This window comes from Hipposideros armiger, unplaced genomic scaffold, assembly GCF_001890085.2.
Source record: "Hipposideros armiger isolate ML-2016 unplaced genomic scaffold, ASM189008v1 scaffold_344, whole genome shotgun sequence".
NCBI classification, from domain to species: domain Eukaryota; kingdom Metazoa; phylum Chordata; class Mammalia; order Chiroptera; family Hipposideridae; genus Hipposideros; species Hipposideros armiger.
In genome coordinates this window covers 1,227,645-1,241,366 of record NW_017731694.1, presented here as the reverse complement: position 1 = coordinate 1,241,366, position 13,722 = coordinate 1,227,645, and the positions used below count along the sequence as shown (strand labels likewise).

Here is a 13,722-nt window from a genome sequence, read left to right as displayed (position 1 = left end):
ACACACTCTCACACTCACACACACACTCACACACTGAATGGTAGTTAGTATTTAATTTTAACTCTATTACCCCTTTCTTTTAGCACTATGATCCTGAATCCTTGTTGGGGTTTGCTAGATTTTGTCCAGTTCTTATTTCTTTCAGAATGCATTTAAGCAAGCTTATGTTGCCTTTTCTCTTTGTATTGAAGCAGTTACACTGTATTAAATCTAAAATCTTCCATCTTTTTTGAACAGTGATTTTACTGTACTTTCTCAACCTCATTTCCATTTGATTCTTGGATCTCACAGGAATCCTTCAACTGCTTTCTACCAAGCGTTCCATTTGAACACGTTTCAGGAATCAAAGAACCTCTGGGATAGGTATGAATACTCACATATGGAATGCATACATGCAAAAGTGTATGCATGAATTGCTTTGCACTGTACTAGTTTCTCATCACTAAAACTGATCTTTGTTATTTTAGGGGGGGGAATCACATATCTAGCATGAGACAAAGCAGCAAAATAAACCAAAAGGACAAGTTCCATATTTTAAATAGAATATAAACATTTCTTCTTACTAAGCTTTTAGTTATATTTACTTTTTGGAAGGATTTACATATTGGGTTTTATTATGTGAAATATTTACTTACCCACATGTATTTTAATGTAAAATATATTTAATAAAATAAACTACCTACAGTTATTTTAATTTGTGCTATTTTATATGATTTCTCTGAAAGAGCTTTAGTGACTCAAAGCAAAATGTTATTTTATATTAAGAAATTGGAGGAGAGACAAGACCAAGGTATCAATGTGGTAGTCATTCTTTAACTCTTGGCGAGAAACTTCAACATCAAGTTTGTTCGCTAGAATTCACTAGATTTGCATTACTGTTTTGGAAACCCCTAAAATGGTTTGTTTTCTCACAGAAATGTATAAATTTTATTTTTAACTTTTAAAAATATTGAAGTCTTGGAGTTCATTTATGGCAAAAGATACTTTGGTTTATCTTTCTGCTTAATACACATTTTAAGTAGTATATGCTCTGTTCAGTTATTTTGCTGAATATTTATTAGCACACCATCATTCTGGGTCTAATTAGTAGAAGATGAGCGCAAATGATGTTTTTAAAATTCACAAAGCTTTATAAAATTCTTTTAACTCTGCCTGGCAACGCATTTGTGTCCTCTGGCATAGTTTAGATAATACTCATGGACTCAACTCCATGTCTTTCATTAGAAAAGAGTATTGCTAAGTGCATGTACATGTCATGTTAAGACGTGGTCTACATTGCCTAGAAATGGTAACAGTCTTTTAATTCTTTGGCTTGATTTGCCATGTGTGTCACTATCAAGAAATTTTCTAACAAACTTATCTTTTTGATGATGTGTTCCTTGCTTACTAAAAATGTATTTAAATAGTTACTTGTAGAACAGGAAGTTTTAAAATTTATAATACCATGCTTATAGATTCAACTTTTAAATTGTATAGTTATAGCAATATAAATTGAGACATAAATGTAAATTGTGACAGTCAAGCATAAAGGTTTAAACATTCAAATGGCTTACCAGATGTAGCCAGGGTGAGTACTTTGGGGTGTACTCTGTACTTTTCCCTCAGAAAAAGGAAAAATAGTACTCTTATTTAGAAATGTAATAAGGATAGTTTTCAGAGGTATAGTAATTTATTTCAAATAGCTAACTTTCTTGAGCTACCATGACATTAATATGAATAATACCTATTGTTTTCATCAAATTAATGTAGCTTTATTTTTTATAATTTGGATTTAATACTGAAAGGTTTCTTTTGTTTCATTATAAAACAACCAGAGAAATTGTCTGCCCCTCGTTTGTTGTTACAGCTAAATACTCCTTATCTGTTTTCTTTTTTAGATACCAGAAACATTTAAGGTATCAGAAATGAGGCAAGTTGCTGTATCTATAGTTTTTCATGGGTTGAAAATATTTTCTCTTCTCCTTGGAGCCTGTTGTCCAGAAGTTAATGGATACTTGTTTATAGTATGTTAAAGCCAAAGTATAATCAGAATTTATATTCTAAATAAGCCATTCTTCATTGTAAATTGGCCTGTTGGTACCAGGGTGCCAAGCCCAACCCAGTAGAAACTGACTTAGTGGTTTCCTTTTAGCTTTTTAACTAGCTTATTAAATTTTCAATTGAGAAGAGCAGTGGTAGCTAGTTTTATTAGTTCCAACTATCTGCAGCTTCAGTTGGCAAGTACTATACAGACTTTTTAATAGGTGTATTTTTAATAAACTATTGTGGGATACTCTTTTTCACTGCAAACGGGGGTTGAAGATTTGTGTGTGTTAAGCTTTAAAAATTTATAACTTCTGACCTTGTTTGTGTTAGATCTCACCAAATTGCCTTGTTCATCTTTGACTATTACATGTTTAGAATTTTTTTTTAATTTTACTACTAATTTGACAAGTATTTTTTAGTGATGATTCTATTAAATAGAACCGTTCAGGAGTTCAAAGGACTATAAATCCTTTGCATTATCTACTTGCTTTGAGATATAAATTTGCCTATCAGTGTTGATAGATACATATTTCAGGCTCCTGTTTATGAAATCTTGGAAATCATTTTCAGTAGGGGCAGCTTTTAAGCTCTGTGCCAGTTTCATTAAACCTGCCCTAGAAATCTGAAGATCCGTGGTTTTGCCTTATTTGAAAGACTGGAATCTTTTTTTCCAGGATTCTTTACATAGAGTATCTTTTAATCAAAATATAAGTAACTAATAAATCTTTCTCACATTGACTTACTTCCCTGTTTCAGTTAGAATTAGCAAATTGAGAAGTTTTCCATCAAACAGTCTGCCTCTACCTATATTTAGATATTCTGTTTCCATTGAAATTTAAAGTTTACGCATATTCAGTTATGATACGAAAGTTGAAACTACTGTAAAGCTTTCCTTTCCCTTTTCCTAAGTGCCCTCATTGTTCTGGCTCCCCCATTTGTCATTTGCAGAGTCCTCAGGGAATCAATCAGCTGAAATTTTTTTCTTGTCACCAAATATAAGGTTAATAGATACTGATAGCTCAAAAATAATGCTAACCTTTCTAGGGAAGCCCAAATGTTTGTGCCGATTATTAAAATGAATAATGTAGCTTGTATAGTTCGCTTTCTTGGGATTATCTTACTATGAAGTAGTTCATTTTTAGTGACATCATAGCCTATTGGCATTTCACTGTAGTAACTTTAAAGTTTGACTTCCTATTTTTCTGCTTTAAAGAACAGCTTTCCAAACTAATTGGCATTGCTTTGTTAAATAGAATTAGTTTAGAAACTTATCTTGATCACTGGGTGCTCATTGCAAGAAGTCCTTTGTCTGCAAAAGCTGAGAGCGAGAATTTATAGCAAACGATTTTACCCTCTTGTAAATATCAGGTCAGTAAGGTGAAGGAGTACTTGAGGAAAGAAACTTCAGCTCAGGTAGACGAAACGAAGAAATCAGGTAGCTTGTAAGGAGTGTAACAATTGCAAGGTGCACCATCTCCTTGGGTCAGCTTGTTCTTATGATAGCACGAATATTTAAAGAAATAAATACGGAAAGTAGTACACATGGATTATTCACTTAAAATTAATGGCATATACGTTTATGGTATGTCTTTTACTAGATACTTAATGATTTTAGTTAAAATTTTTTAAAAATAATTATTTATATTTAGTTTTAAAATTATTGGATTAAAAAATTCTTGTTTAAATAACCTAAAGTATTTTGTGTTAGAAAAGGCTCCCAGTATTTCCTATTATCATTCCCTATGAGATTTTATTTTTGAAATTAGGAGAAAATCAGAACTAAGCTGCTTGTACGAGACAGTTTTTATTTTACCTATCCCCCAAGAAGCTGAATGCATCACTAACGCTCACTAGTACTTGTTAACCCAAATGGTAAAACTCAGGTTTCAGAACTTAGCTAATCTAGTTTTTGAATGCTCTGTGGTGTGACTTTTAAAAAATCATTTTATTTGTGTCAGAAAAGTACACCATTCATAAATGTACAGCTCAAACTGAACATAGCTTTGTATCTAGCACATAGATCAAGATACAGAAAATTAGAAGCTCTTCATGGGCCCTTCCCATCACTTCCCCACTTCCCTTCCCCTATCCTAACTTCCAAGAAGTGGAATTGTACACTATGTATTTTGTGTCTGTTTTCTTTGAGCCAATATTATGTTTGAGATTCATCCATATGATTCAGCATAATTGTAGATCTGAACTACATAATTAATTTAAAAGAATCACCATAGTAGATTACTTGTTGGAGATTGTTACTGGTTTAATGTCCTCTCCTAATTATATTAAGCACCTTGAGGATATGAACCCGTATTGTTTTGTAACCACCCCAAATATATTTCCTAATAATTTGTATCTAGTACTTACATAATGTATTACCTGATTACATTTTGACCTATTCCAGTTAAGGATATCTAATACAAGATAATTGTTAATGCTAAAAATTAGAGGACAAGGTTTTAATGACATTTTCACCTTCTAGTACTGGGTCTCAGATTTAGGTGAAAACCTAAAATCATGCTTATAAAATGTTCAGATGACATTAAAACAGGAAGTCATAGCTATTATTGGATGACAGCCTTTATAAATTTAATAATCTGAAACATGTACAGAAATTGGAAGAACTTGTATGTAAATTCAGGAAAGTTGAAACTTAGGTTGAATAGAGTAAAAAATACCTAGATGTATTAGTTGACTGCATTTTATAGTATTGGATAGCAAGTGAAAGGCCTGCCACAAAAGATAGGTTAAAGCATCATCACATGGTTGAAAATGATAACTATCATTTAAAATTATAGCATTTTATGCCTCTCAAGTACAGCTGGCAGGATTGGTCAAGCTTCATTCCAACTTGCTTTTTGAGTTGGAACCTGAAAGGTGGTAGAATTTGGTCGTGGAGCGTTAAGGAACTGAGGGAAAGGGAACATTCCAGTTAGAGGAGATACTGGGCACCATTGTGAAAGTATGGGGCTTATGTGATGAAGGTGGTTAAATTAGATTGGTGCATAAAACATTTGGAGACAACAGAGAAGAGATCTTGGGTTGGGTAGAAACCAAAGATACTAGAGAGTAATGAAGGCCTTAATTAGGCAATGGAGAGAAGGAAAGAATGAGTATCAGAAGGTAGTAATTATATAATTTTGCAACTGATTGGATTTGCTAGGGAAGCAGTTAAATTGACTCCACAAAGTGTCAAACCTAATTGAGGGAATTGGAGGTACCACTGGAAGTTTTAGTGAAAGAATTGGTTTGGGAAGGAGAAAATAGTGATGAAACTCTGTTTTTAGCTACCTTTGGATGAGGTGAAGAACTGGTGAAAGTCAAGGTAGAAATACTCAGGGTACAGCTGGAGCTGCAGATCTAAAGCTTGGTAGAGAAGTTAAGGCTAGAAGAGACTGAAGATTGATTGATTGACTGACAGATTGACCGATTGACTGACTGATTTATATATGTTTATATATAGCATTTCTTCTCTCTCAGCTTTTCTGTGGCTAGCTGAAATGCGGCACCTGACATGCTGGCATTATTTTCAGCACATGAACGGACTTCAGAATTGGTGATGAGAAATTACTAACTGCTTCTCCATTATATACTTCTGCTCATGTGTTTACCATCTTCCTCTTTAGTATATTTTCTCAACATAAATCACCACAGCCTACTCTGACAGGCCACCGTAATTATTTTCAGGGTGAAATTTGAGAAACCGTTGAAAAAGGTAGAAATAGTTGGTAACGTCATTATTTTTGTTATTTTATTTTTACTTTTCACCAAATGTATTTTAAGTAAACCAAGCCTTTGAGTAGAAGAGAAACATGTATGTTTATAAGTGCATAAAGTAATCTGCTAAACCCAATTTATTTTTTTCTATAGAGTCTAAAATTTTGTAGCATAACTTTTTAAGAAAAAACTCTTCCTGAACTTGGTCAAATGAGAAGGAAATTTATAGTCTGGAATTGTTGAACCAGACAAATATATAACGTTTGTTTTGTTTCCATTCTAGTCCTCAATAATTTAAAATTTTTAATTCACACTTTTTCAATGTATTTAAACCTGTATGTAGTTTGGCAAACTTTTGAGAAGAAAGAAATATTAGGTAGGCTTATTTTAATTTTTTGTTTTCATGAGGATTTGAGTTGGTAGGTAGGTAGGTAGATGAGAGCAATGACAGAACAGCTGACATTCTGTTTGTGTATGTGCATACACATGTGAGTATTCTAAATCGCTCGAATCAGGAAATAGATTTTGTGATTGATATAGAGTATTTAAATGTACTAGCTTACCAAAAATTAGCTTCTGTGTTTAGGTTTCAGTTGACTACTTCTAAAATATTTTTCATATTTGACAGAAATAAATATAAACAGGTGCTGATAATTTTGAATGTGTGTCCCTAATAAATATCCTTAAGAAATAGCATTTTTATGCTTTTTTTTTCCCTGATTGTTTTCAAAGTTTGAAGATCCTTCATTATAAATACTAAAAGATTCAGAAGGTGCTCATTGTTTTTTTGTTTTGTTTTTTTTTTAGTTTTTAATCAAGCTATTTGGCCAAGAAATAGTGGTATGCATAACCTGTATCCAGGAATCCAAAAACGTATCTTTCTGCATATATGCTTGGTAATATCAAGATAAATAAGGCAGTCTGTTCCTAGACCTACACACTATTAGAAGAGGAACAAGGAAGGAAAAGAAATTGTAGTGTCTGACTAATCCCATTCTTCTGTTCACAGTGACTGTTAACCATTAATCTTCAGAAAATTTCTGTGTTTATTTGCAGCAGCTGTTGGTTGTAGATATTGCTAATTTCTCCAGAAAAATGTGACTAATTGTATGTCTGGGATGATCATAACATACTTTGTTTCAAGAAATGAGATATCAGTTCTTAAAAGCATAATATGTGATGGTATCTTAAATTTTAAGAGCAATTGCGTTTCCTTTTTGCTAGCTGTCATTAATAAAAGCTCAGAATCAAATATGCAGCTTTCTGTTAAAGCCTACAGGTCCTTATTGCATATATTTGAGTAATATATAACTGGCTTCCACTTAACTTTGTTATTCCATTTTTATCTTCCTCCACCCCCTGTTTCAGTTTCCTTTTTTGTACCTCTGTAATCTGTTTTCTGCTCCTTTTGAAAGAATGAGGAGTATGAATTAAAAATGTCAATAACCTATCTTGTTATAGCTGTTTTTTAAAGCTGTATTAATGAAATTCTTTATACATTTTGTATATCTTCCACCAGTAGGTGCATTTGATACAATGCATAACATACTAAACACCTTTTTAAAAATATATTTAGTATCTTGGCTCAACCACAGAGATATGAGGTTTCCTATAATTTTGTCTTTTTATATGTGAATTTCTTGGAGCACACTGTCTTTCCAGTGTTCTCATTCTATCAGGTACATTTAGACTAATTTTTTTCAATAAGTTTATCTTTGATATTTCTAGCATCATTTCCTCAGTACATAATCTATGGAAAGACTGTATGTAATTTATTGGGGGCATACAGGGTTGCTCCATTTTTCCCTTTCTTCATTCAAAAATCAGCATTTCTGGGGCCGGCCGAGTGGCGCATTGGTTGGGAGCTGGCTTGGGACGCCGGGGGGACCCCGGTTCGGATCCCACATGTGAGGGCCGTGACACTGCCCTCTACAGCTAAGCTGCTGAACAACAGCTCAACCTGTATTCCCCCAATTCCCCAATAAAAATCTTTAAAAAAAAAAAAAATCAGCATTTCTGACCTTTAGAAAAGCAAGCATTGGTTTATCATGTCTAAGATTTCTCAAAACAGTGTAGTGAACTTTTTAAAGAATGTGGTTTACACTTGAAAGTGAAATGTTATATCAAATGAAGCTAAGCACATTCATTCAAATAGTAAGTTCCTTTAGGAACTCTTGTAGGTTTGTTTGAATTCACATACCAATTTTCAAATAATGACTTGGAAATTGCAAATCATCCACCTTTTTGCTCCTCTGCTCTCTATTTTGTTCTGTTAATATAAGATTGCCATGAAATTAACTAAATAATGGTAAACTTAAGCCTAGTTCTTGCTGAACTGTACTATCAGAACTTTTAATAGGATATTCTCTGTTAAATGGGGTTTTTCCTCATAACAAATTGAAAAAGAATGAAATGATAACTGTAGGAAACATTCAGGACTTGTTTTTGATAGCTATGTTGCCAGAGATTAAAGATTATGGTTTATATATTAGAACAGCTTTCTAAATAAATATTCATTTTTAGGAGAATTCTAATTTTAAATTACATTTACAGGATATCTAATTAATCTTACCTCTATCCAGCCACAAGCCTTTCAGTTACCTAATTTTATTTCAGATTTTTTAATAAAGATTTCTTACATGTTGGAATTAGTGATTGAAACTCTTGTGTGACCCCTGTACCTGGTAGCAATTTTAAAAACACATGCTCAGAAAACTTTTTGTATAGAAGTTATATATATTTTTTAATGTATATAGCTCTTAAGTCCAAATTTTACCATACATTTATGCACACACACTTAAAAGTTTTTTACTATAAACTTCAAAGTGAAATAACTATTTTTGCTTTAATGGGTGGTATAACTTCTATCTTCCACAGGCTTTCCAGGCATCTGTCATAACAACGCTTATTGTTGGCAGGCCCTTTTGCAAAGAGTCAGGTAGTCTGCCCTTTAAATGGCCAGTTCATCAAAGCCTTACAGGCAAGCAAATTACCAGCGTTACAGATACATATATTTCAGGAAGCATGTACTTTACTTAACATGGCTGGGTAAAAATCATCAAAATAACATTTTTAAAAATCAAGGTAGTACTTTGGTTAATAGGCGACAAGAGCTGAATTAAAACTTGCTAAAAACATTTTGGTAATATGTTGATGAAATGACCACAACTTTAAACTCTTATTTATCCTCATCCTCATCAATATGGATTTTTGCCTTCACCAGGTGATTACATTGTAAGGCTGTGCTTTGACAAATGACAGTAAAGTATGATTTTATTGAAGTCAAATGTGTTGTGAGATTACATTTGGAAAAATTATATTTGTAAATTGGAAAAATCCTAATAGTTGTTCAGATTGTATGGGAGATTTTTAAATGACCATGTATAGTAGAAAAGTTCCATTAAAAGTTAAAATCTATAACAGCATAACTCTGAACCCTACATTGGGTCAAATATCTGGAGATGGCTACAGTTTCCTTTACAATGCTATCTTTGAGTTTTCTATAGCTTTACACATTCTGATCTTCCTCAATAAAGGCCTCCCTTCTTCCCTCTTTCCCCTTGCCTCATTATGTTATTAGGAGGTTAATTTAGGCAAAAACAAAACAAAACAAAAAACCCATAAATATGTGGGCCTTTTCTGTGGGTTACTGGCAACTGAAAATATAAATGAGCCTTATCAGACAAAATTTTATTAATATCACCCTTCAGCGATTAAAATAGATGCCCAATTGAAAGCTTTCTTGTAAAATTTAATAAATTTAAGATTATATTCTTAGTGAAGTAATTTTTACCATTATTAAAATTTCCTACTCCCAATTTTCTTACTTGCCCATACACAGATGAACAGTAGGACCACTTCTGAATAGGACATGTTGTTATGGCTATTATATAAAACACATAATAACATTTTATTCTTTCCATGTTGTCTAATTTTAAAATTGGGGGTAGTAGAGACAGACTAAGATTTAGGTATAAAAATTGCTGTCTTGAGCATTTAAATGATTGGTATAGATGATTACTGATCCAGCCACATGTGCTATAAGTCTAGAAACTTGTATATGGATGTGGACCAAGCAGTAGAATTCCAGTGCCATTCTACAAGACTACAAAGCTGTCCATAGCAAGTTATGGTGTTAAATCCTAATTTCTGGATCATGATCTTAAACTTATAATTGATTCCATTTCTACTTGACTCTTTACTAACAAGTATTCCGATGGCCTGAAAGTCCATGTTGAAATTTAAAGTTTGGAGTATCCAGATCAAATATGAAATTATTTTACATCAAAAAATACTTAACAAAATATCAGTTGTGTAATCATGGTAAAACATAAAACTTTGCTATAAAAGATTTTTAAAGGCTATTTGATTAAAACACTTATTTACTTAAACTCTTTGCTAGAATTTTTTTTAGAATTCAGCATCGGAGGAGGAATGTGACATAATAATGATCGAAAGCCGAAAGTTTAAAAGTTGTGATGCCCTCACATGGTTGGAGGGTTATTCTAGCTTCTAAGGACTGAATGTTGTCCACAAGAGTGTCTCATCAGGTCATAAATTGGTAAGACTTAATGGATTAGATTTTATGTATTATACCTGATGTTATTGTATTGAGATGAATATTTATGAACAAAATGAGCACATTGTGTAAGTAAGAGTATAGTATTAAGTATAAGTTAAACCTTGGGATTTTAAATACTTGAAGTATGTAATTCTTTCAAAGTTTCATGAGGCTAAAGGCCATACCTTTACAGTGGTGTTTAATAAATAATCAGTTTAAAAAATAAAGTGACATCCTGTATTGTAGTAAGATTATTTAAATATTGCTATTGCATCTGCTGTAGATGCTTACAATATGGGTAAGAGCCCCAAATACTTTCTAGTTATTATCCCAGGAAATATTTGAGAAATAATATATTAATCTTTTTTTAAAAAAACTTATATTCATTTTCTTCATAAAATAGAGTGTAAATTAATTTGATTGACTTTGGGATTTTATTTCTCTTCATAAAAGGCTTTTTTCTTTTAGATGTCTCTAAAAATAAAGCCAAGAAAATTTTCTCAGTTCTTACATTGAGAACACCTAAGATGCCAATATCAAATGAAAATGATACATTAGAAGTCAAGATACATTTTTTTGTATCCCCTGAAAATTAAAACGTTTACTTTCAGAATTATATTCTGCTTAGAAAACAATAATTTCTTAACCTGTTATGTGTGCCTTCTTATTTTGCTTTGTTTTTAGTACAGCTGTATTTTGTAGGGGGATTCTTGGAATAATACACTTTAGATTAGAATAAAATCTTAATCTGCAATCTGAAGATCATATTTTGCAGTTGAAGAAAATGAACCTGGGTTAAGTTATATGTCCAAGGTCATACAGTTGTAGAATTAATATTTTTGTTAAAAGTATGGTACACAGATCCTGCAAGTCTATCAGATTATTTGAAATTATCATCTAAAGCAGGGTACCATATCTATTTCTGATTTTATTCTAAACCAAAGATATGTTATTCTCTTCCTTACATACACACTCATACCCATTCTGTCTTTTGAATAATATCCTAAATTGTTTCTGATATGGTAGTCCATGACTATGTATTGTTCATATTCTCTAAACTTAGATTTCTTAAACCAGTAATTGCAGTCAGTGGTAGTCTGGAAGGAAATATAACAAACTAACAACACTTGCCCCTTATTCTAGATACTTTTTTTTTTAATTTTTCTACAATAAATCTACGTAACTTTGGTAATTAGGAAAATAATTTATAATTTCTTTAATGTAGGATATCCATATTTAGTAGTCAAGGGATTGTGAACCCTATGGAATATTGGATGGAAATTTATGTATATTCGGTTTTCAGTAAAAGGTTCAGACCATTTGTCAGATTTCCAAAAACAGTTGAGTTACATTGCTAGTGAATGTGTCTAAGGGACACGCTTTGTTAGACACCTAAGTGTGTAACTTAATGGAAGAAATTTTTAATGAGTACACTGATTCTATAACTCTTGCTGCTTTTTATCCAAGGCTAGTTTCTTATAAATGATCATTATTAGACTGATTCATTTTAGGAATTTCATACTGTCAATCTGTGTGCTCGCTGTTGATTGGATTTCTCCACAGAATAGTTGTGTTCTTGCTCCTGAGTGCTTACTATGTGTCAGATACTGTGCTAAGTATTTTTGGCATGTTATCTCATTTAATATCCACAACAGCCATGTTACATAGATACTATCAATATCCTCAATTTACAGAGAAGGAAATTGAAAGTTTTATAGAGATTAAGTAATTTGCCCAGGCCACATAGCTGTTAGCTATCATTCAAATCTAGTATTATAACTGGAACTTGGGCTCTCAGTTGGTATGCTGATATGCATAGTAACCCTGGAAAACTCGAAGGATAAGGGAGAATTTATATTGTATGAATGTGAATACATAAATTTGATTTCCTTTGAACTTAAGTAGCAATGGGTAATCCTCTATTATAAAACCATCTTTTAAAGCACTTGCCAAAAAATAAATTCGGTTAAGTTGCTTACTATCTAACATTAAGTATTCATTGCATTAAAAAATAACCACTGTTCAAATTTAATGCTTATGATTATAAGCAAATTTATTATATATATTATAAAAGTTTTGGTACTTACTAGAATAGTATTGTAGTAAGTATAACCATTAAGGAACTCACCTTTTAATATTTAGGATTTATAAATAGCAAATACTGAAAAGCAGTTTAAAAAGCTACTTTGAGCTGCAAATGTTTCTTGGATTAGGGGGATCACATATAAAAACCCCTACTAAGTGCTATATCAGTTTCCCATTTGTTCTTAATTGTGAATAATTCTGTTAAGAAACCTCTTTTATGTCTACTTTTAAAGTATGCGACAAAATTTATTTTTGGATACATAGAATTTTTAACCCAGCACCTACTTTGTGCAGATCCTTTTGGTTGGTTTAATTTTATTCTCAAATGAGCTCCAAACCTTATAACTGATTCCCTATTTTTAAGTGTTTATAGTAAAGTTTCTTTGTCTAAATATGGCTTAAATTAAATCCACAATAATAGTACTGCTTTAAAAAAAAACACAAGTAAAACCATAAGGACTTGTTTACTCTTCAGTTAAATTGAAATAGTCTGCAGATCAAGTATAAACTTAATTTCTTCAGGGTCATGGTTAAAAACGTACAACTTGATAGGTCATTAGAATGTGAGAATCCTATCATCTTTTAGATAATACATTTGTACCTCAGCTTCTTTAGTAGTAATGTATTTGCCTTTTCAAAATTAAAACTATGGAAAGTGTGGGAAATAAGAACAATCAAATCTACTCCAAGTTTTTAACACAATTACAATCTGTGTGTGCATATTCCCTTCCTGACTTTGAGTACATATGCATGGATATTAATAGTTACAATCATGGTTAAGTAGCTTTTAAATAGTTTTTAGTGTTTCAAATATTTGTCCATTTGTACAAAGTTAATGCTGATATGTCATAGGTTTTGAATTTTGGACTGGTATTTTAACATCTATGAAAGCATCCCTTCTAGTTTTTTCTTTCTACCACTCTGGTTGTTTCTTCTCAGTACCCTTGACAGGCTTTTTCTTTCTGTTTGTCCTTTTAAGTATTACTGGTGTCCTCAGGATGCTGTCCAGACCCTCTTTTCACATTCTTCTTCATGCTAAAAGCATATACGTGGGTGTTGGGTGTCACCTATATCCTGTAGGAAGCCATCTATATGCTCTAGGCGCCCACATTTGTTACCAAGGCATCTGTCCTTACATTGAAACTCCCCTGATCTCTCATAGCCAGTTAATCAGTGTTTGCCTCCTGAGTATTTCTTCAGCCTTTACATCTCTCATCCCCATTCAGGGCACAATCCTTTCTTAGGTGGAAATGCAACAACCTTCTAACTGGTCTTCATTATTTGAGTTTTCTAAATCACTAACTGTACCTACTGTTTTTGTTTCTTTGTTTTGGGAA

At 32.2% G+C, this 13,722-nt stretch overlaps 1 protein-coding gene across 3 annotated transcripts in view; it reads left to right on the top strand.

Moving 5' to 3' along the window:
- The window catches only part of TSC22D2 (TSC22 domain family member 2), a 48,831-nt gene that overhangs the window by 15,817 nt on the left and 19,292 nt on the right, over positions 1-13,722 (top strand). The window contains exon 2 of one of the 3 annotated variants that reach the window (XR_002126110.1): positions 10,142-10,300. The exons of 1 other annotated variant lie outside the window; for it this stretch is intronic. Coding sequence is in view for 1 of the 2 variants with exons in the window: in XM_019661310.1 (XP_019516855.1) it covers positions 292-363 (72 nt within the window). In the remaining variant the exon portion in view is untranslated. Of the gene's footprint in view, positions 1-291; positions 364-10,141; positions 10,301-13,722 lie in introns of all 3 variants that reach the window. One more of the 3 variants, XM_019661310.1, reaches the window with a different exon arrangement.